General features: G+C 47.1%; 1 protein-coding gene across 13 annotated transcripts in view; it reads left to right on the top strand.

Annotated features, from left to right (window-relative positions):
• Positions 1 to 22,141, top strand: part of PDE8B (phosphodiesterase 8B) — a 217,240-nt gene that overhangs the window by 139,922 nt on the left and 55,177 nt on the right. For all 13 annotated transcript variants that reach the window (XR_011425719.1, XM_023618139.2, XM_023618132.2 and 10 more), the window contains 4 exons: positions 4,223 to 4,301; positions 7,987 to 8,127; positions 9,644 to 9,732; positions 11,828 to 11,888. Coding sequence is in view for 12 of the 13 variants with exons in the window: in XM_023618139.2 (XP_023473907.1) it covers positions 4,223 to 4,301; positions 7,987 to 8,127; positions 9,644 to 9,732; positions 11,828 to 11,888 (370 nt within the window). In the remaining variant the exon portion in view is untranslated. The remainder of the gene's footprint in view (positions 1 to 4,222; positions 4,302 to 7,986; positions 8,128 to 9,643; positions 9,733 to 11,827; positions 11,889 to 22,141) is intronic.

The following is a 22,141-nucleotide window of genomic DNA, read 5'->3' as shown; positions in this document are numbered from 1 at the left end:
TTAGAGCCAGGGCACTGAAAAGTTTTCAACATTCAGAACTTAGCAAGTTTCTAAAGACCTAACATGATGTCAGTCCCATGACTTCTCACCTCTCACTGACTATTGGTTGTGGGGGGCGGGTAGACCCACTGTAGCAGTGATAATGGAAAGGCTCAAGTTCTTAATACAAATCAGCGTGAAGTTGGTGAGTGGACTTGACCCAGGCAGGCCGTGGTCCCAGGAAGGTGGGTCTGCTCAGCACTGATCCCCTTACCCACAGGGGAAGGCCAGAGGAGGCCTAAGTGGTCGGTTTCTTCTGTTCCTTTTTGGCTGGTTCTGCCTCAGCCATCTCCAACTTCCTTCCCTTTTATTGGAGGAGTGGGGTGTGTGTGCAGGGTTTGACTCTCCCTGGCTACACTCAATCTGGGCCCAGCAGATGGGGAACAGTGACCCATGCCATGGCTGTCCCCAACTCCTCAGGGCACTCAAGGACATCTAGAGCATCCCCAGAGGCAGGCAGGCAACTCTGTCACTTGCTGCAGACTGGAAAAATGAAGCTCTTTATTATACAATGCCAGAATAATTATAGTCTAATTATGTAAGAGTTTTCTCTGCAATTCCACCCCCGGCTTCAGCTAACTATGTGACAATACTAGCATTCTGCAAGGACAGTCTGTGCTGCAGGATGATGTCAACTGTTAAGGGTAGATGCTTCTGTCCAGGTCTTCATGTATGCTAACCATATTTACTTAACCAAGAAAAAAATGGATTATGTGATCAAACAAAAAATATATAATTTTAAAATTCCATCCTGTAGAGTAACTTTTAAAGATAGAGGAACTAAATTGCATTTCTGTGTACATTTGATGAATTACTTTATTGGACAGAAGAATTTATGAAATGGAGAATGTCTAGGGAAACACGGCCTAGATGATGACCGTGATCTTCTAATGTTCTTGTGCCTCCTTATCATACAAAGAACTATGTTATCCAAATACACATAGGATTTAACTGCGTATTGAAGTTTAAGCTGATCCATTTATACTGATGCAGTACCATACCAGCTATTGTTTCATTGTCAGTCAGTCTGATATCTGTTATCTGGGAGTAATGCCCAAATCATCATGTTTATTTTGCTCCAAGTCTTAAGGCAGTAGCAGTCCTCAGTTTTAGAAAGAATCCGTTTCTGACTGGCAGACTTTGTATTCCTTGGAACACCACATCCCTCCAACTTAACAGACGTTGATGGAGTGCTTTACCCTCATGTGGGCTCTGCCTGACGGCCACTGTGTTACAGGAGCAGACACCGAGCTGGGAAGGCTTAGAGGAGCTGGCCCCTATGGTATTGCTGCCCAGGAAGGGTGCTGACGGGTAGCAAGTCTGTGACCCCTTGCTGCCTCCGCTCCTCCCTCCCTGCCCCTGTAGACCCCTACTGGCATGTAGACTTAGGTTCAGAATCTTCTCCCTACACGCCGCTGCCTTGCCCACCCTACCCTTGCTCCAGCTGGCCTTAGTTTGTGTGTGTTTTGTTTGAGTAGATTCTAGATTACCTTTGGTTGGGACACAGGAGATCATTTAAGCAAACCACCCCAGTCACAACCGACACAGGGAAAACACTGAGGACCAGGGAGACTCTTGACACCATCTCAGCTCCCCGTATGTTGGTGGGGGCCCTGGAGTCAAATCTAGTCATCCTGCTTTCCAGTCTGGTGCACTCTGCACCCCTAATACCGTTGTGTTCTTTGTAGACCTGAGACCTGGGCCCCTGGAACATCCGCCTTTTCCCTCTGGGCCTTCAGGGGCCCTCAAGAAGGTGAGGGGGCAGTGGTTACACTGCCTGTGCTTCAGGGCCTTCCCACTGAGGTTACAAGGTTACCTTGTGCTGCCGTTCCCAATTTTCCACCTTCCTAACCTGAAGGATTCAGAAATAACAGTTGAGGTGCAGAGTTACATGGTTCCCGAGAACAGAAAATTAATAAAGCTAAGGTTCTTCAGTGTGAAGAGTGTTAATACAAGCAGTTAAATTCCCAAACTCTAGAAACATGGCTCAAAATGATTACCTCGTTTTGCTGCAGGTTTATTTATACAGAGCCATTGCCAGATTGGTTTAAAGCCTCGATCTGAAAGTTGCAGTCCCGTAGTGTTGGTCACCGGGGGAAAGTAGTCTGTTATTGGTCCTACCAATATCCTTTCACCCCAACTGTTCATAAGAATTTGCTTTGTCCCCTTGGGCATTAGACTTATTGAAGATTTTATGCCTTGCAGTAATCATACAACGAATGTTTAATAGATGAATTTTGGAGATTACAACTAAGATCTTGTATAAAGGCAGCCTCTTGAAGTAATGAAAACAACGATACTCAGAAGTTCACATTCTTAGCTGAGACTCACAGGTACTTTAAGAAAATAGTTGGACAAGAGAGGAATTTATCATTTGATAAAATGTGTTAGAGCTTAATTATCCAGCTCTCACAGTTAAGGAGTTAGCCCATGCACAGTGTGCCTTTCCACATCTAGTGTCTTGGTGGGGCACGGAACGCTTCCCGGTGATGTCGAGTCTGGTTCTGGACCCAGGTGCCTGGAGAATACTCCTGGTAAGACTGGCTCTTGATCCCTCTCCGTGCGAGGCTGTGCAGGAGCGACTTTGGTAACGATTATAAAGTCCTCTTTTATTCTTTTTTCTTATGTTAAGTGATCATTTTCACAAATGCATAGGACAATATACCATTCACATTAGGTAACCTGGAGCAATTTAAATAAGAAAACATACTGCACCCATCGGGAGTCTCAGTTGAGTTAGGTTTCTGTTCTCCTGCTCACCCACATCCCGGTTACTTATCTTACTTCCGCGCCCGCACTGGTGCCTCCATGCCTGCAGCTGTAGGAGCGCTGTCCTTCCACGGGCTGGAATCCTTCGCTGCCCTGCAGGTGACCTGCTATTATTGACTGTAGTCCTTGGTTTGATATCTCAGGTATACTCATGAGAAAAGATAGGCTATGACTCAGTTTCTTTTCACCAACAGCCTTTTTGAAAACCTTAGAGAACAAAGAAATATTACTCTGGGATCTTACAAATAATAACAAGAACCATGTGTTGAATTTTTCTATTGTCCCAAGCACTTTGAGAAATGCCTCACCTAAACTATCTGTTTCGATCCTTACAACAACCTGTAAAATATGTTTTTATCCTCATTTTGCAGATAAGGAAACTGAGGGCCAGTGAAGAGAAAAAGTTGCCCAGGCTCCCATAAGTGGCAAAATATGAACTAGATTTCACCCAGTTTTTTCTGCCCTCTCCTGTGTAAACAGTTGAAACAGGATGGCCAAGTTAGATGCGTTTATGAGTGGAAAAAATGAATAACATTTTAAGAGTTTGTTTTATAAGGTGAAACATCAATGTAGTAAATCAACATTTTTTTTTTTTTTGTAACGTGTAAGACAGCCTTCCCTGGGATTCTTTAAACAGCCAGTACAAATACCAAAGCTGTAGGAACTAGCTACATACTTGCTGTGTTAGATAATAAATAACTTACTGTATTTGGAGTTGCTCTAGATTTGGAAGGTAGTTAAAATTCTAACCAAGAAATTGAGAAATTGAATTGATTTCAGATATTCCAGATATACAAGGAAGGTCTCCCAGAAAAGGGCCCACCTGGAGAGTTATGCAATTACCCAGGCGAGGGGAATTCTGCCACCTTTGCCTTTTATCATGCTAGCAGGTGTGGTTGAAAGCAAAGTGCCATAAAGGCTTGTTCATCTGAGATCATGAAAGTAAGAAAGGAGAAAAAATGTGTCTGTGTCGCAAAAACACCAGGATACCTCAGACTCAATTTGGGCTTAGTTACGTTCTTCCGATCAGTGGGAACTTGACTTCTCCATGACCACACTATGGATGAAACAGAAGAGCATCATTGATATAGAACATAGGGGCCCACAAGACCGTCTCCTGCTTCCTTGTTCTCTCGTGTCAGTGTGAAGGTTTCATTCAGCACATGCGTAGCTCATTCCATGACCCATGAAAATTTTGTTGGATTATAGTTCTTCTCTTTGTATCATATACACAGAACTATATGGTGGTGTTTATTCATTTAGTTTGAAAGGCTAGGGTTGTTTTTTCTCAAAACATAATATCAAAAGGTACATGGTTTTAATGAATTTGAGGAACTATTTACTTTGATAAATGAACAGATGAAATGCTAATGGTTTTATAGCAGAGCTAACATCGATCTTTTGCAACTTTCAGGGCCTGTAATTCGGTGTTTACAGCATTAGACCACTGTCATGAAGCCATCGAAATAACAAGTGATGACCATGTGATTCAGGTACGGAGACACTTTTTATCTCTAGATGTCAAAATAGAACCTTTCAAGTTTGACCTACTCATTTTCAAGTCCCTTCCTGTAATTCTCACATTTCAGCATATTTTCTTCAGAGAAAGGAACTCAAAGAATGCAGAGAAAACTAATGGATTAAGCTACGAATTAGATATTCAGTAAGAATAAAAGATTATTAATTCAGATCAGAACTGGGATTTCTTTGACGGATGTGGGGAAAATTCTTTGGACCATCTGTGAAGACAGCATTTACACAGAAGGATGTGAGAACTGCAGAGTAGATGCTCATAAATGTCCATGGGAACGAGCTGTTTTCAAAGGCACTTGCTTATTTGCATGCAGTTGGAATTCTAATTAAAAAGCACTCTCATATACTATAAGGAAATGTGTATAGTAGACAAACCTTTGTTATCTTACTACATTTGTTGGAAGGTCAAACATTAACACTTAAAAAATACTCTGAAATGTAGGTTTGGTCGTGATGGGTCCCGGCCTGCCTGCTGTTGCTTTGCACAATGGTGCCGTGTATGGGGAGCACTTGCTAACATCAGTGGAGACCGAAGGCAGCATCCCCCACACAGGGTCCTCACGACAGGGCCTCACATTTGCTCTTCTATGAAGCCCCCCACCGCACACAGACCCACCTGCTCTCATACCAGACCAGTGACATCAGCAGCCCACCAGGCCTAGGCCCTGTTATCAACACGCCAATAGGTTTTCTCATTTCCATTCAGTAGCCTTATGAAAGAGACATAAGGGCCCCATAATACAGATGGGGGAAACTGAGGCCCAGCAAGGTCAAGGAACTTACCCAAGGAAAGCCCCAGTAATAAGTGTTAGAACCAAAATACGGAGCCATGTCTTTCTGACTCCAGAGCCTTCCAACTCCGTTCCCTGTTTGGCTGCATTTATAGAATTTGTTTTTCTACTTGCTCCTTGAAATGGACTGAAGGCTTCCTCACATGGCTGCCTGTTACTGGCCCACCTGCCTACAGGTCTGCATCCTGGACCACGGAGAAATCAGACATGTTTCTGCTCCAGACCGAGCACTGATCCCACATCTCCCCCACTGACGTCCAGACCTGAACAGTCAGTGCTGTTCCCGAAACACGTTTGCTCAGCGCCTCCCTCTTTTTCCATAGGCAGCCAGGTCATGATTTCAGTAATGAGGAGAAGGAGCTCACTTCTCTCCCTGCTTTCCACACTTACAACCTAACAGGTGGCTCTTTTAACAGGGAGCAGAGTCCCTCATTCTACAGCGAGCAACCGGTGATTAGAAACCCTGTATCCCTGGGAAGGGTGATAGGGTGACGGTGTCACATGGTGTTAATCATCTCCCAGCCTTTACCATGAACAGGAAGAGATGGACTGGGGACAGTGGGTGCCTGGAAGTCGGGGATGGCTGCGTTGAAAGGAAAACTATATGATGGCAGGTTTTTTTCTTGAGGAACCCTCTCAGGCCCCTTTAAAAACCTACCAGCAGCCTGAATGTAAAACTCAAAACAAGAGCACGGAGGAAGAAGGTGAATAGAGGATGTTGTGTGTAGGGGGAAATTAAAATGCCCTTTGTGGTGTAGATGTTGAGATGAGCCATCGTGGATGGAATACTGCATATATGTTCTTACTGCATACCGGGTCCTTCTCAAGGCACTGCCTCTGAGGAGTACGTGCCTCTTGGCGAGGGCGAATGTTCGGAGGTCAGGCAGTAGCACTTAAAATTTAGGAACAGTATCTATCTACCTACTCACTCATCCATTCGTCCATCCATCCAGCCATCCGTCTGTTCATTCATCCATCTGTCCATCTAAACTATCTCTCCATCTATTTGCTTTGAAACACTTACATGGTGCTTATCAGGGACCAGGCACAGTACTAAGCATTTCATACATACTCATTTATTTCTTAAAATGATCCCATGAACCAGGTTACTACTGTGGCAGTTATTTTACAGATGAGGAGATTGAGGACTAGAGAAGATGAGTAACTTGCCAGCAGTCGTATGGCTAGAAATTGGCAGAGCCACAGTGTGAACTTGGGTGCATTGGCTCCAGAGTCCCCGTCTGGTGTACCCGCTGCCTTCTGAGGTTACAGGAAACTTAGTGTGAGCGCGGGGCTGTGACTTCTACCCGTCTTTGCAACCTAACAGCAAAGGCAGAATAAACACATGCAAAATGTAGGAGAATTTAGCCAACAAATAAGGAGAACAATACATTCTCAAATATTGGCCAGTCATCAAATATTTACTAAACAGTCCTGAGGAATCAATGATATAAATCCAAAGTAGCTTTTGCCCTTGAGGATTTTAATGTCTAGTTGGGGGGAGAGATAAATAAACTAAAATTTAGATTCAGTGTAATAAATCCCTAGAAGCCTGTACAGGAGGCAGTGGTCCTTTAGGAGTGGCACCAGCTCAGACTGGACAGGGGGTCCATGACGGCTTGGGGGAGGAGGGGAGGGATAAATCAGAGTAGATGAGGCCAGGACATGGGGAAGGGCGTTCTAAGCAGAGCGGGGCACATGGGCCCAGGCCCAGAGTGAGGGAGAGGTGAGGTGCTCAGCAGCGTGCAGGGGGGCCAGGGAGCTGTGGGGCTGACCTAGTGCACAGGGGCCATGCTGCCCAGCCCGGGGAGGGTGGTAACCGCCACATGTACGTGAGAGGAGACCAGTGAAGATGTCACCACTCCCCTCTTCAGTCACCTCCATAAGGCCTAGTGTGAGGTCCCCAGAGCAGCCTCCCACCCCGTCCAATTCCTGGGGTCTATTGTGTTAGTGGAAGCTGTGTTCCCAAGGGACCAGCTCCCCGAATGTCCCTGCCTCCCCCAGCTCCTTACTGCGGTCACCACAGTGGAGGCGAGAGTGATTGCATTTGCTAGAACATCTCTGAAGCAGCAGGTGGGTGTAAATTCCGCCCAAAGAAATCCGTGGCCTAGACGCAGCATGCTCCCGTTTCCCCAGGGTCTCCGTCCTTTGTCCCCTCAGCTCCTCATCTGGTGACTGTGTTGTTGGAGAAGACACTGGAGGGTGGGGACAGGGAGCCAGAAGTCAGCAAGGTAAAAGCTCTGAATTCCAGGGCCCTGGGCAGAATTTTGAAAAGAACCCTTGGAGTCTGCCGGCCCCAGAACTCCTGGCACCGGGAGCTGCCTCCTGCCCAAGCCGTGTAACCGAATTTATTGTTGAGATGAGAGTGGAAGGGGCTCTGAGCCGTAGCATTGAGTAATAGATGGTGTCTGTTAGGAGACAGGAGTGATCAGATTCCTGCCTTGTAGACGTGACTAATATAAGCCACAACCTGTTAGGTTGAGTTCTAATTAATTTTTGTGTGTCTTTTTCTGAGTTTTTCCTTATTTCATGGGTGGTAGGTGATGAATAAGGCCTCCAAGAGGCTCGTACAGCCAGATGAAGCTTCTCGCTCTTTTCCTGCTGAAGAAATCCTTCCGATTTCCCCACACGGACGAGGGTGCTCCGGTGGCAGTTGAATGAATCATGGCTGCTCCGGAGGGAGGCAGCTGCTCCAGGGGGTCTTGGGGATGGGGCGACTGGTCAGCCCCTGAGTTAGGGAGCACGGATCCAGGGGACCTCTTGCTTGATGTTCCAGCACGTTTCCTCTGCATCTCAGCAAGCATTCCTGCGGGGACCCTGTAACCACTGACCCATAACCACTTCCCCTTCACAGTATGTCAACCCAGCCTTCGAAAGGATGATGGGCTACCACAAAGGGGAGCTCCTCGGGAAAGAGCTCGCCGAGCTGCCCAAAAGCGACAAGAACCGGGCCGACCTTCTCGACACCATCAATACGTGCATCAAGAAGGGCAAGGTGAGCCAGCAGACCCACAGACCCCTCCTTGGGCATTTTGTTCTGAGTTTTTATGTCACATCTTTAAGATTAGCTTCTTTAATAATGTTACCATTAAGTGAAAGATCTTTTATTTTTGCAAAATGAGTTAATTTTTGAGTTAGCTTTAGCCATCAAGCAAATCTGGCACTTATCATGATGACATAGAATCTGATGATTTTATATGGGGAAATGTCATCTTTTGCATGAGTATATCCCACCTAGCGTTGCTGGAATATCATTCCCATCTCTGAGCAGAGTTCCACTCCTAGAGCTGTTGTGTGTTTTTCAGTTTATCCAATGTTTGCGGGACTAGAAGTACTTACTATCTGCATGCAGGCCCAGTTTTCAGTCATTTTTTTTCTGTGCTCTTTGCTCATCACAGCTCAATAGGGATGTCGCGCTTATTTCTCCCCGCCACCCCAGTTTGTCCAGCAGCTTCCACCTCATCCTGGTGGATGCAGGCGATGGTGTCAGTGCCCTCAGGCCTCCCCTCTGGGGGAGTACTGCTCTTGGCTGGAGCGGCCTGTGCATTTTCTTTTAAGCATTCAGAATGCTTTCTCACATGTTATCTCTTCCGTCTTGCTTTCTCTGATGTGAAGTAGTTCAATAAGCATTGTCTTCATTTAATGGGGGGGGCCATTTTACGGAATAAAATAAGTTTGGGTTATATATGATGGCCAAAATTGATTTTAAAAAAATAGGGCAGTGAGACTGAAAAGGAAACAGGACACTGTCAAGTACTCCACAAAAATTTGCGGAATGCTGCCTCACACCTGATAACCCCAACACGCACGCCAGGCAGCCATCCGGTGTGAGAGAGGGGCAAGAAGAGGCTCTGATGTCACTACTCCCAGAAGTAGGGGAGGCGCCCCAGGTTCCCCCTCGAGGTCTCCAGGCTCCCATTCCACCAGTTCCCCAGGGTCCAGAGACAGCAGGAATCTTTGCATCCCTTTTGCCTCATCCTGGAAACTGCCAGGAGCCAGATGAACCCCAGACAAGTCTTGGCTGGAGGCCCCATAGGATGGTAGAGGGATGACAGGCTTCAAGGAGAGTTAAGAGACATGAATTTATAGCCAGGTCTTCCACTTCCTAATGTGGGCAAGCTAGTTAGACTCTCTGAGCCTCAGTTTACCCATCTGTAAATTAAGGATGATAATACCATGCTCACAGGTGGTTGTGAAGATTTTGAGAAAAACCTCAGAAGAATCCCTTGACCTTGTGCCATTACACCCATAGGGCTGAGAGCAGGAACACCCCACACTCGTCAAGTGTCCTGGGACCCAGGAGGGGCAGCCTTGGGATAGACCCGTTGGTCTTGTGGTTTTTGCGCATGGTGACCCTGAGCCTTACATAGTGTCACAGCGGGTGCAACAATAGAGCAGTGTTCTGTGGAATGAAAGCCTGTGGGGACTTTATTGCTCAACCTGATAAGACCCTCTGTAGGAGCAGCTGTAACCCTCGACAGAGGACTTTAAGAGCTCTCTTTTCCATGTAGGAGTGGCAGGGGGTTTACTATGCCAGACGGAAATCCGGGGACAGCATCCAACAGCACGTGAAGATCACCCCAGTGATTGGCCAAGGAGGGTGAGAGCAAACTCTTGAACTCTCTCCGTTGAAGGGCCCATGTGGGCACTGGGTTTGCGTATCAAAATGTCGGTGTAAACATTAGACCCACAAACGCAGTAGGCTTGGGCTGTATGTGGTGTATACCCACACTCCTCCGTGGGACCAGCAACAAGCCCAGATGTGGCTTTCCCTCCCCGTCTCTCCTCCTGCTTGTGGGCTTTCCGAAGCATCCCCCAGCGGCCCGCCTCCTCCTGATTGTCTGTGGTTCTGCTGTCCCCACCACCCTCGGAAGGGGCCCAACTTCTAGGCCTTCCCCCTTCAAAACAACAACAAAGCAAAGGGCTCCCTCACCACAGCCCTGCGCTGGAGCCGACCTTCTCTCCTGAGTTCTGGCTCCGGGCTGTTCCACAGGGGGGTGCCCTGGAGGTCCTGGTTACAGAGAGAAAGGTGTGTCTGACCAGAAGTGGAGTGATCTGATTCCATTTAATCTCCGCTGAGCAGAGAAGCCTATTCATTTGTGGAGAGAAAGAGTAAATATGCAATTCTTTTTCCTTCTCCCAGTTAACGTTTATGAAAAGGTTTATGAAGCCAAACAGGATCCCCTAACGGCACGTCCCTGAGGAGCCTTTGTAAACCAGCCCGAAGGTCAACACCATAGTTCGGGCTTACAAGGGACACGCGCCCTGGTGTGACGTCTTAGAAAAAGAAAAGGTGGCGATTGTCATGCCAGTAACTGGAAGAGGAGAGTCCTGTCTGTGACTCTTAGGACCGCCTGAGTTTCTTGGCAGATGGTCATGTGACGGGAAAACGAGGCATTCCATAAAGTCACCAAAGGGCCTGTAGGTTGTTTCCCCTCCGATTTTACTTGTATGGTTAGCTTTGAAATTGTTCCCTGCCTAGTTCAAAGACCACTGCCTCGTATTTGCTGCCACTGCGCTTCACCCTGGGTGGTGGGGTTTTGGTGGGCCCTGGCAGGGGTCAGGAGCACGGGAAGAGGCCACCGGGCCCTCCTTCTGAGCACAAAGGCCTCCGCATGGCCGTTACCTCCAGTGGTCAGTGCTCAGAGGTCACGATGGCTGTCACAGTGTTGTCATCATCATCCTTAGACTGTCTTCTCAGAAAACTTAAGTCAAGGTTCACTTTGCGTGTGACCAGAATCGTTAGGTAACCAAGGCAGGGGAGACACGTGACTGCCCGGTAATTTCTGTCAGATTGATTTTTTCTGATCTTTCTGATTTTGCAGATAAGAGAGAGAAGTCCTTTTGTCCAGACACAGTTTCCAGTGTTATTTTTTCCCCAATTGTAGGCATTGGGCTATCAGAGGAAATTCTCATCGGAAGTAGGGAAATTTTTACCTCTTCCCGTTTAGTGAAGCTCATTACAAAATAACCAGTATTTTCTATGTGCTCTTCAGAGTCCTCCAGAGAAAACTAAACCAGAGGGAGAAAGGGACTCATTCCTATAAAATCTAACAGCCCCCTGGAATTCCTGGCTTCACTCTCAGTAGAGAATCTACCTTGAGCTGATTTTTGTGGAGAGCCAAGGCACCTGTTGTCTTTGGCTGGTCTCCTTAGTGGTAATGACCAAGACTGTTTGAGGATTCTGTCCATGACCTTGAAATAAGAGGATTTTCCTCTGCCTGAAAAATGTCATAATTATGATGACCGTGCTGTGAAAAAATATGGAATATTAAATATAAAGACAGCAACCACGAAATTTGGTCATTGTCCAAATGAGTCTTTGCTTTTTATATAAGCTGTAAAATTATTAGTGTTAGCAGAATTAAAACCAATTTTCTGTAGAGTAGCATTTCATCCTATCACTGAAGATATTGAAGAGCAATCTTCAGGGGTCAGTTACAAAATGAAACGCCCATTAGGGAAGTGTTCCTGAGCCCGCTCGTGACTAGAAGGGAAGCCGGTTTCTGAGGTCTTGTGTGGGCTCTGTGGGAAACATGCGGTCTCTGTAGGTTGGGTTTGGTTTGAATTTTAAATCTGCCCTCGGATGGACCCTGGAGTTTTGCTTTAAGAAGATGCTGTTGATGTTTTCATTTGCTGATTTGTTGAATCATCTCATATCTGACTCACTAATAACTGATTATTTATGTTATTAGGAAAATTAGGCATTTTGTCTCCCTCAAGAAACTGTGTTGCACCACCGACAATAACAAGCAGGTATGGTGTCTGGCTTGCTTCTTGTGCTTTGTCAGCTTGACCGCGCCTTACATTCTCGCCACTATTCTCTGCTCATCTCTCTCCGTATCTTACTGTAGCTGACAATTAAGAAGGTTTATGGCAAAACTGGGCTCCTTTGACAAATAGTGAAAAAAACTCTCTGGCAGGCCTGCGCGCCTTCATTACTGATGCACGTCACTTAGCATTCAGCTCGTGCCTGAGCAACTCGAGACGAATGTATTTTATGAGAGCATGGAATTCTTCCTCCAAATAAAAAACTTTCTACTTTTCTATCTTGATTTCTTAGACAAATGAAAAGTGTGTATGTGTTTGAGCATTTCACCCCTAGAAATTCATACCAAAAACAAGAATCAGTCCAGAATTAGTACTGCGATGTTTTTTTGTACCGTTACGTCGTGCAGAACAATACATTTGAGTGTTGTCTTCTGAAGTAACAGAATTTTAATAAGTTGCTATATTTAAGAACTTTGTCAGATAATTTTGTCATAGAGAGCAACATTGGTATTGGTATTTTTCTTTGTGATTTAGACTTTTAATACTGGGTTATGTGTATTTTCACTTCATGCTTTAAAGTTTGTTGATGAAAAAGTACTCAACAAACATGATCCTGCAATGATCTGTTTTTGAAAGCATACAAAATATGACTTTTGACTTAGATGAAGATTTGAAAGAAGGGACAATTTCTCTGAACGGTATGAAGGGCTTTGGGGCATAATCCATTTTAGTGGAACATGTGGGAGATGTGAAGTGTGGGCTCAGAAGGCGAAGCCTGGCCAGGCGGGGAGTAAACTGGGGGAGGACGGGACCCAAGGAGCCTAAGCTCCTCCCAGTGAGAAGGTGGCTCCCAGAGGGGAAGTGGGACTGAGTATACAAGACTTCAGTGGGTGTCTCAGTCCATCGAAGCGATCCCTGTCCGTGTGCTTTTTTTTTTTTAATAGTTATTCAATATTTGTATATATTGAGAAATGATCACTGTAATAAGTCTAGTTAACATTCATCACCACACAGCTACAAATTTTTTCTTGTGATGAGAACTTTTAAGATCTATTCTCTTAGCAACTTTCAAATATTCAATACAGTGTTATTAACTATAGTCACCATGCTGTGCATCACATCCCCAGGACTTATTTATCTTATCATTAGAAGTTTGTACCTTTTGATCCCCTTCACCCATTTTGTGCATCCCTCACCTTCCTCTCCCACCTCTGTCAACCACTAGTCTGTTCTCTGTATCTGTAAGTAAGGGTTTTTGTTTTAGGTTACACATATAAGTGATTTCATACAGTATTTGTCTTTATCTGATTTATTTCATTTAACATAATTCCCTCAAGGGTCCATCCATGTTGTCACAAATGGCAACATTTCATTCTTTTTTATGGCTGAATAGTATTCCACTGTGTGTGTGTGTGTGTGTGTGTGTGTGTGTGTGTGTGTGTGTGTACCATATCTTTTTTAATCCATTCATCTGTTGACAGATACTTAGGTTGTTTCCATGTCTTGGCTGTTGTAAATAATGCTACAGTGAACAAGGGGGTGCATATATCTTTTCGAGTTGGTGTTTCACTTCCTGTAGCTAAATACCCAGAAGTGGAATTACTGGATCATATGGTAGTTCTATTTTTAATTTTTTTTCTCCCCAAAGCTCCAGTACATAGTTGTATATCCTAGTTGTAGGTCATTCTAGTTCTTCTATGTGGGATGCCACCACACCATGGCTTGATGAGTGGTGTGTAAGTCCACGCCCAGGATCTGAACCAGTGAACCCGGAGCCACCAAAGCAGAGTGTGTGAACTTAACCACTCAGCCACGGGGCTAGCCCCTATTTTTTCGAGGCATCGCCATGCTGTTTTCCACAGTGGCTGCACCAATTTACATCCCACCAACAGTGCACAAGGGTTCCCTTTTCTCCACATCCTCGCCAACATTGTTATTTTTTGTCTTTTTATAGTAGCCATTCTAACAGGTGTGAGGTGATACCTCATTGTGGTTTTGACTTGCATTTCCCTGATGATTAGTGATGTCGAGCACCTTTCATGTACCTGTTGGCCATCTGTATGTCTTCTTTGGGAAATGTTCAGATCCTCTGCCCATTTTTTAATTGTTTTTTTTTTGCTATTGAGTTGTATGAGTTCTTTCTATATTTTGGAAGTTAACCAACCCCTTAGCAGATGGATGATTTGCAAATAATTTCTCCCCTTTGGTGCATTGCCTTTGCATTTTGTTGGTGGTTTCCTTTGCCATGCAGGAGCTTTTTAGTTTGATGTAGCCTCACTTGTTTATTTTCGCTTTGTTGCCTGTGCTTTTGATATCAAATCCAAAAAAATCATTGCCAAGACCAATGTCAGGGAGCTTACCATCGATGTTTTCTTCTAGGATTTTTATGGTTTCAGGTCTTACATTCAGTTCCATTACTCCATTTAGAGTTAATTTTTATGTGTGGTGTAAGAGAGTGTGCAGTTTCATTCTTTTGCATGTGACTGTCCAGTTTTCCCAGCACCACTTATTGAACAGACTGTCTTTCCCCCACTATATATTCTTGCCTCCTTTGTCATAGATTAGTTGACTGTATATATGTGGGTTTATTTCTGGGCTCTCTCTTCTGCTCCACTGATCTATGTGTCTATTTTAATGCCAATACCATACTGTTTTGATTACTATAGCTTTGTAAGATAGTTTGAAATTAGGAAGTACGATACCTCCACCTTTGTTCTTCTTTCTCAAAATTGATTTGGCTATTCTAGAAAAATATTCTGAAATAGCTGGAGCAATTCTGTGCTTTTTCCTAAGATTTAGTTCAACATAAAATGCCTCCTTCAGCACTGAGAATTTCATCTGAAATCAGGAAATTTTCAGCTAATACCATAAAGTCTCACAGGCAATCAAGTCCTTGGAGACCTCTGGGAAAGGAAAGGAAATGACTTTCATAGGAAAGAAATTCTCTCAACCGCGGAGTTTAGACACCCCAGGAGGAAGAATGAGGCCTACGTGACAGGTGACATGGGTGGAGGGAGGGCGCCGGAAATCCTGGTGGCTCTTCAGAGACAAACTGCTGAACCCAGGCAGTGCAGGCCGGCCCATGGGGGCTGTGCCACCACATGCAGACGCAGGCCCGCTTGGCTCGGAGGTGCTCCTGCCAGAAAAGCGCCAAATACAGTTCAAGGGACAGATCAAGCACAGCCCCCCCACCTGACCTTGCTTACCCTCCTTCCTCCTTCTCACTCAGTGAATGGAACCCCAGTCTCCCTGCAACCCCATGTGCCCACATTCTACCAGTCCTTCACCGTCCAGCCCGAGACATTGAGTCTCATCCTCCTCAAGCCCCCCAAGGAGCTTCTTTGCTGTGTGTCACCCCCACCATTCTCATGGCTATTTGTGCCTCAGTGCCCTCTCCTCCCCAGCGGGTTCACCAGGCTGTGCTTGCCTCTATGTGCCCATGCTGCTTGGCGCATAGTAGGCCCTCAAGCTGTTGCTCAGCTTGAGTGGAATCGAATGTCACCTGTACACTTTTCCTGCGTCACAGGGAAAGCAGGCAGGCCCTTCGCACAGGTCTTAGGGACGCAGAATCGAGGGGCCACCTCTTCTTCTCTGAGGCTCTAAATAGAAACATCTTTACTGCCATGAATTAGCTGCAGTTCTGAGAAGAGTGGAAGCACGGAGCGCAGATACCCTGAGCCATTGACGTCACCTAATGGTGCTGCACAGGCCTAGAGAGACACTTAGATTTTCCAGTAACAAAGGATTTTTATATCTCTGGCTAGCACAGTGTTTTTCTCCTCCTCGCCGGAGGCTGGAGTGAGTGGTGATGGGTCTGTGACGGGAAGGGCCCCCGCGGGGGGAGCAGCCTGTCTGCAGGCGGTCCTGGCGGCGCTGCTCTCTGGGGTTTAGCCCTGACGTCAGAATCCACCCGTGGGTTTGCATTTTCACAGGGAATGAGACTGCTGGCCAGGCTGCTGTCTGCTGGTCGTGCTCGTCGTCAGCAAAGATCTGTTTCCCGTGTGAACCCTGTAGCTTTTTGCCAAGAGGCTGGACATGCTCAGTGGGGTTTGTCTGCGGTAAACACCGTCTCCCCCCACACTATGCACACACTTTCTCCCCAGATATGTATGAGACACCTCTTCTGTGCTGGCACCAGGACATAAAGTGTCTACCCCAGAAGCCGTGGACGCCACAGACAGATGAACAGGATGCATTTCTAGGGCAGAGCGCAGGGCAGGGGAACCGAGCACAGGGCAGGGGAACCGAGCGCTGGAGAAGCGCAAACGCAGGGCCCGCGGAGCCCGGCTAGGATGTCTTCAGTGTCACCCGGGACGAAGGGCAACAGACTGCAACCCACAGGCAGACGTGGCCTGTTGCAATGCAGCCTTGTTGGAGCACAGCCACACCGCTGTTGTGTGTGCCTCTGGCTGCCTTCACCTGTACCGGCAGAGGCCAGGGGTGCAGCAGAGCCCACAGGGCCCGCAGAGCCTGAAGTCCTTGCTCTCCAGCCCTTCACAGAGTTTGCCAACCCCTGGTCTAGAAGACAACTTTCCTTCCTGGGTCTCCCACTTTCTTAGCCAAGGGGCAGTCTGACCGGACCACCCAGAGGCCCCCCACTGTGCGTGCCCACTCGTCTTTGGGTGCCCTTTGCCTTCATGGTGACCCATGTACCTGGCTCAGAGCCCATCTCAACCCCTTTTGTATCCATGAAGACAGGGGACCTAGGCTGCTGCCTTTTCCCAAGGTCTGGATCCAAATCCAAAGGTGTGGCTCGAAGTGTGGACTGGCAGGGACCTGCAGCCGTGGTCCAAGAGGCGGACTTGCCCCTGAAGGGGCACTTCCAGGATCTGGACGGTACCCCGCCTCCTCTTGAGCTGGCCTGGTCAAAGTGGAGGGGCCTTACTGCTACCGCTGCAGTGCCCACTCCCAGCCTGGTCGCAGTGCATCCCCCATTCTCACCTTCTCCTCCCAGCCTTGGCGTGAGAATACAGGAGCACTGCACTCCTAAAAGCCAGCGAGCCAGCGGCGGCCTTGGAGCCCTGGAGAAAGTGTGGGAGGCCAGGCTAGGAGGCGAGAGAGTGGGGCTGCAGCCAATGGGGTGGTGTCTGTCGGGTATGGTCACCTGTTCCTCTTCCCACAAAGGGACGACACATGGCCAGGGAGAAGCCTCGGGGAGGTGCAGGTGGTTTTCTTGTGAGGTGAGGGAGCACAGCTCACCAATGAGCCACTCCACAGAAGATCCCCCGGGCTGTTGCAGGGGAAGGGCGTGGCCAGGCTCAGAGGAAGCGTCCTGGTCCATCAAGGTTCCAAGAGAGAGGCTAGTTAAGAGCCAAGGGACACCAATCTGACCTGGATTTTGCACAGGGCTTTGCAGAGCTAGAAAGCAGAGGGTCCTGCCTTTGGAATCTATTGACCACCTCCTCACCCTCATTTCGTGACAGCAAGGCTGTCGCCGTCATGGGAAGAACAGGAAGGACATAATCTCTGAATGGAGAATAGCTGTCTGACTGGAACAGGTTTGGCCTGGTGGAAATCTCGTTTCACCCACTGCAGACAGGCGCAAGTGTTGTCCTAGACTGATGTCAGTCTGGGGACAGGTGTTTGGGGTCACTGCTTTAAAGTACTTCACATATGTACCTTATTTGGGAATATAAGGCAGAAGGGGGGACTGAACTGGCCCAGTTTGCAATGATGAAATCTTGCTTTGAGATAAACTTTTTGGGGTGTGTTCATTTTGTTTTTATAGTAAGCTATATTATATAGAAATTGCTATAAAGATGAAGAAAAAAAGAACTTTACTGTAACAATAATGCGTAAGACTAAGACTGTCAGAAGTGCCCAAAACAAGAACAAAGGGTGTAAGGTGTTAGGGAGTAAGAAGGGGGGAACAGGTCTTAAGGTTTGTGAAGGCTGCCTGTGGGGAAGGAGGGACTGGGCCTGGAAGGCAAAGGCAGTGGGAAGTTTTAAGGGATCAGATTAGGTTCAATACAGGAAAGAATGACTAGAATTGACCAAAGTTGGTAGCTTTAGTGGGTAGTGAGTTTACCACCACGGGTGGTAATCAAATAGAAGTAGACTGAACACTCAGTAGGAAAAGCTGTCTGGGAAGGTCACTCATTAACCAGAGCTTAGGCTGGATCAGTGGTTCTCCAAGAGTGGTTCCCAGAACCAGCAGCAAACCCAAGAATTTGTTAAAATTGCCAAATCAGACCTACAGAATCAGAAACTCCAGGCGTGGGCCTGGGAAATCTGTTTTAACAAGCCCTCCAGGTGGTTCTGATTCCCTCTGAAGTTTAAGAGCTACTGGACAAGATGAATGCCTTCAAGACTCTGGCACCATGAACTTGGATCATTGGTTCATGAGCAGGGTCTGTTCTGGGTAAAATATAGTCCGAAAAGATTGTTTTCACTTCTGGCCCTCCGGCCTCCCCCTCCCGAGTGTGAGGACCCTGACCCAGCTGCTCAGGACCGTGCCTTGCGGAGGACCCCCAGCTCACCTCCAGCCGTGCCCTGGACCTGCATGGCCAGACTGCACTGTGGCTCGTTGAGTTGAGATGCTCTACGAATAAACCACATACTAGATTTCAGAGACTTAGTGTGAAAAAGAATGTAAATTATCTCATAAAAACTATCTCAGTCTCATATTGAGGACTTGTTGAAATGATAGCATCTTGCACATATTGTGCTTAAAAATAATTATGTGAAGAAAAGTAGTGCTTAAAAGTAATTATATGAAAAAAAGTAATGATTAAAAGTAATTTTGCCTGTTTCTTTTTACTTTGTAATGTGGCTACTAGAAAATATAAAATTATATATGTGGTTTGCAGCTGTGGCTCACGCGATATTTCTGTTGGACAGAGCTGGTCTGGCCCTTCCCTCCGCTGCCAAATCGCACCACGTGTCCGGTTCTCCGTGCCCTTTCACAGGCCATAGAGGATGCCAACCAGCTGTGCACATAGTAGTCTAGTTTCTGCCCGTGAGTCGGCTGCAGACTTATTGAGCCCCCAGGCGAAGAGGCTGTAAGCCCTTCCCCAGCCCCCTAGCAGTGCTTTCACCCTGGCCGGAGGACACTGATGGCATTTAAGCACACCTTTAGAGAACATTTTTGTTTGGGGAGATGTGGGGGCACCTTTTATTAGTTCTCAAACCATGGCAAAAGTTTGCTCTCACTGTCTAGAGCTCGTGGGTAGACAGCTGGGAGCCCAAGGCACCACGTCCTCTGACAGGTTCCCACCAGCTGCCCCCAGCCCATTCCTGTTCCCCAGCCCCAGCCTGGCTTCTGGGTGTGTCCTTGCCCTTCACTGCCCCTAGGCCTCCACTCTCACAAATTTGCCAAGTTCTCTTCCCCACATCCTTTCCTTCCTGGCATCTGGCTTAGCTGATTGGCCTTTTTGTGATTTTCGGACTTCTCCTCTACCATGCGGCAGAACAGGGTCCCCAGTACTAAGGCAGTCCACTATCTCATGGCCTTCTCTGTGACACTGAGAAGAGAGGCTGGTGCAGGGCACGAGCAGAGAGAGGCACGTAGGACCGGCTGCCGGTTTCTTTTCATTACCTATCCCTAGTGATAACAACAAGTTTTCAGTTTGTCCTAAATTCCCGATGTTTGGGATCCGTCACATGGTTCTTGAGTGATATGGACCCATTGCAACTTCCTTGTCCTTCAGGACTGAACTCAGCTTCTCCTCCTTCAGAGAAGTCTTCCTGAACCTGCCAGCCGTGTCTCCCCCGAGGTGAGGTGACGATGACACTTCTTTCCTGCATCACCCATCGGACCCTTAACCGTACACTGCTTGGGGTCAGTTCCCACCTTCGGGCAGGGACCCCACTGGCTGTGCCCATTAGACACAAGACATCAGGAAATTGTTCTAAATACTGATTTTTACTCCTGAATGAAATAACCTTTGGAAAGCATAGGAAATTCGAGATGCAGCTTCTGTCTCGTCCCCAGTTGTTATTACTTGTAGAGTTTTGATCTATATGTAGCCAATATATGTCTCACCTACTCCTGTGGAGTCTATTTGCCATATTCTCCCAAGGTACATGTCCAAGTGTGACTTCTTAAAAGGAAGTTGGACAAAAAGGACATTGCAGCTGAAAGCGTGACCTTGATTCTCCCTGGAGGTGTCTGTTCATTAGAACTCTCTTTTATGTCATCAGTATAGTACTATGATGTTCATCTGTACTTTACTCACAGGAGGTGCCCCAAATATTTGTTGATGTATTCGGTAAAGCCACTGAGTAAACGCAATTCTTCCATTTAGCTTTAGTACATATTTACACGAAGCTATTTAAAGAAAGGGCCCCGATATTGCAAAACTGCATTTTTTCCTGAGAAACCGCATTTCAACAGCCAAACCCTGAGCAGACGTGAATGGAGTACCTGCTGCGTATCTGAGGGAACAGACAAGTAGGAGCTCACGGCAGGGAACAGGGGACAGGCAGGGACACTGAGAATTCAGCGCTAGGATTCGACGCGTGGGAAAGTCTTAGCTCAGAGGAGAGAGAGACGCGACTTCATGCCTGGTGTTGGGGGTGGCTGCCGTAGCTGGTCACGACAGGCTTCATGAGGCCCTTGGGGTGTGAAGCTGAGAGAGAGTCACCTGGCTGACAAGGGGGAGGTAAACTGAGAACATTCCTGGCACGTGCACCTACACTGAGCACGGTGGGGAGGAGGCTGCCTCATTCAGGTAGACCCAGGTCCCCTCACCCTGGCAGAGAAGCCCACCCTTCGTGGCCCGCAGGCTCGGGGTTGTCTGCCCTGCACAGTGATGGGGTTCCTATGCCCTCCTGAGTCTTTCATCCTGTCCTCTGCCACGCCTGTAGGTTTTCATAAGGCACTTAGCCCCTGGTGGAGACAGATGGGAGGTGGGAGATGGGAAAACAGAGGGAAGGAGGTGTAAGTCTGAGCTGGAAATCAGGTCTCCCTCTTGGGTAACCCTTTTGCGCCTGCTCATCAGTAATAACCTGCTCCAGGGGGAGCCCCAGCCAGTGGAGGCTCAGTACTGGAGCCCTAAACATGGAGAAAAATCAGTGGGACTTAAGAAAAGTAAGAGGTTCGGTAACGAACAGTAAACAGAGTTGAGCTATTTCTTTAAAATCGATGTTCTTTCTTTATCTCGGACACAGTTAAGACAACTAAGATTTCAAGAGGAGATACTATGCTGGCTTGTGGGGAGGAGGGATTTTTTCCCCCAACTTTAACTAAAATTCTGAAGACTGCATTTTTGTATGATCTGTGTCCTTCAGACTATTGCAAGATTCTGCTCACCGTGGAGACTCATACTAATTGAGCCAAGAGACTGTCACATTGCCTTAGACCCAACATGTTAAAGTTTTACTTACTTACCAATTTTTATGCAATTTGTGGGTCGTAGCACTATCAGGAAGTTTTTCTTTTTTTAAAGCAACAGTTGGTGGCTGACTCCTCAGAAGGAATTAATTCACATTGAGAACTTTTCTGTTCGGGTTGTGTGATCAGCCCAAGCCGAGCATTCGTTCATTCAAGGAGCAGCCTTTGCCCCTGGGCACTCTGGCCCCGTGGAGACACCAGGAAGGATGAGGCTGAGGCCACCATGTTTCTCCCCACATCTGCTCCTGCTGAATTCCGTGGCTTGGCTAGTGGGACCCCCCATCCACTCAGTCACCTCCATCCTAAACCTGGGAACCACCCTCAGCATCCTTGCTTTCCTGAGTCCCTAGAAGCCACTTCGTTCTGGAGATTGTGTCTTCCTAACGACTCTTGACTTCATGCCCTGTTCTCCACCCCACTCTCACTTCATTTCATCCCATTATGACCTGCATTATGTTCTGCACTTGTCACCGAACCAAAGTGGGTTCCCTCCTGGCAAGTTAAATCAGACTCTCCACCAGAAGTAGTTGTCTCAGAAAGTAAAGTGTATTTGTGGCAAATAGGAGACCATGTGGAATCATTTCCAAAGTCATGGCGTCCCCAAACAAAGGGGAGCAGGGCCCTTTGATTTTAGATGGGGAATGAATATTCCAAAGGGAGAGGTGGGTGTTTGCTTGTGCAGGCTCAGTTGGAAACATGCTTCCCCATACACTGCACGTTACGGTAAGAAGGCCCAGCTCCTCCTGGAGAGATCTTAGCATTAAAGATGAGACAAAGGTCATAGGCGTAGCTCTCATGGTGAGGCCTGGTCTGGTTCAGGGAGGTTGGTGATTGCATCTCCTTAACATAAGGAAAGGAAAAAAACAATTTGGAAAAACAGTTAAAATATCCAAACCCACCCTTG

The sequence above is a fragment of the Equus caballus genome, chromosome 14, assembly GCF_041296265.1.
Source record: "Equus caballus isolate H_3958 breed thoroughbred chromosome 14, TB-T2T, whole genome shotgun sequence".
Classification (NCBI taxonomy): domain Eukaryota; kingdom Metazoa; phylum Chordata; class Mammalia; order Perissodactyla; family Equidae; genus Equus; species Equus caballus.
Note: the sequence above shows the minus strand (reverse complement) of the source record. Positions and strands in the feature narration are given on the sequence as shown.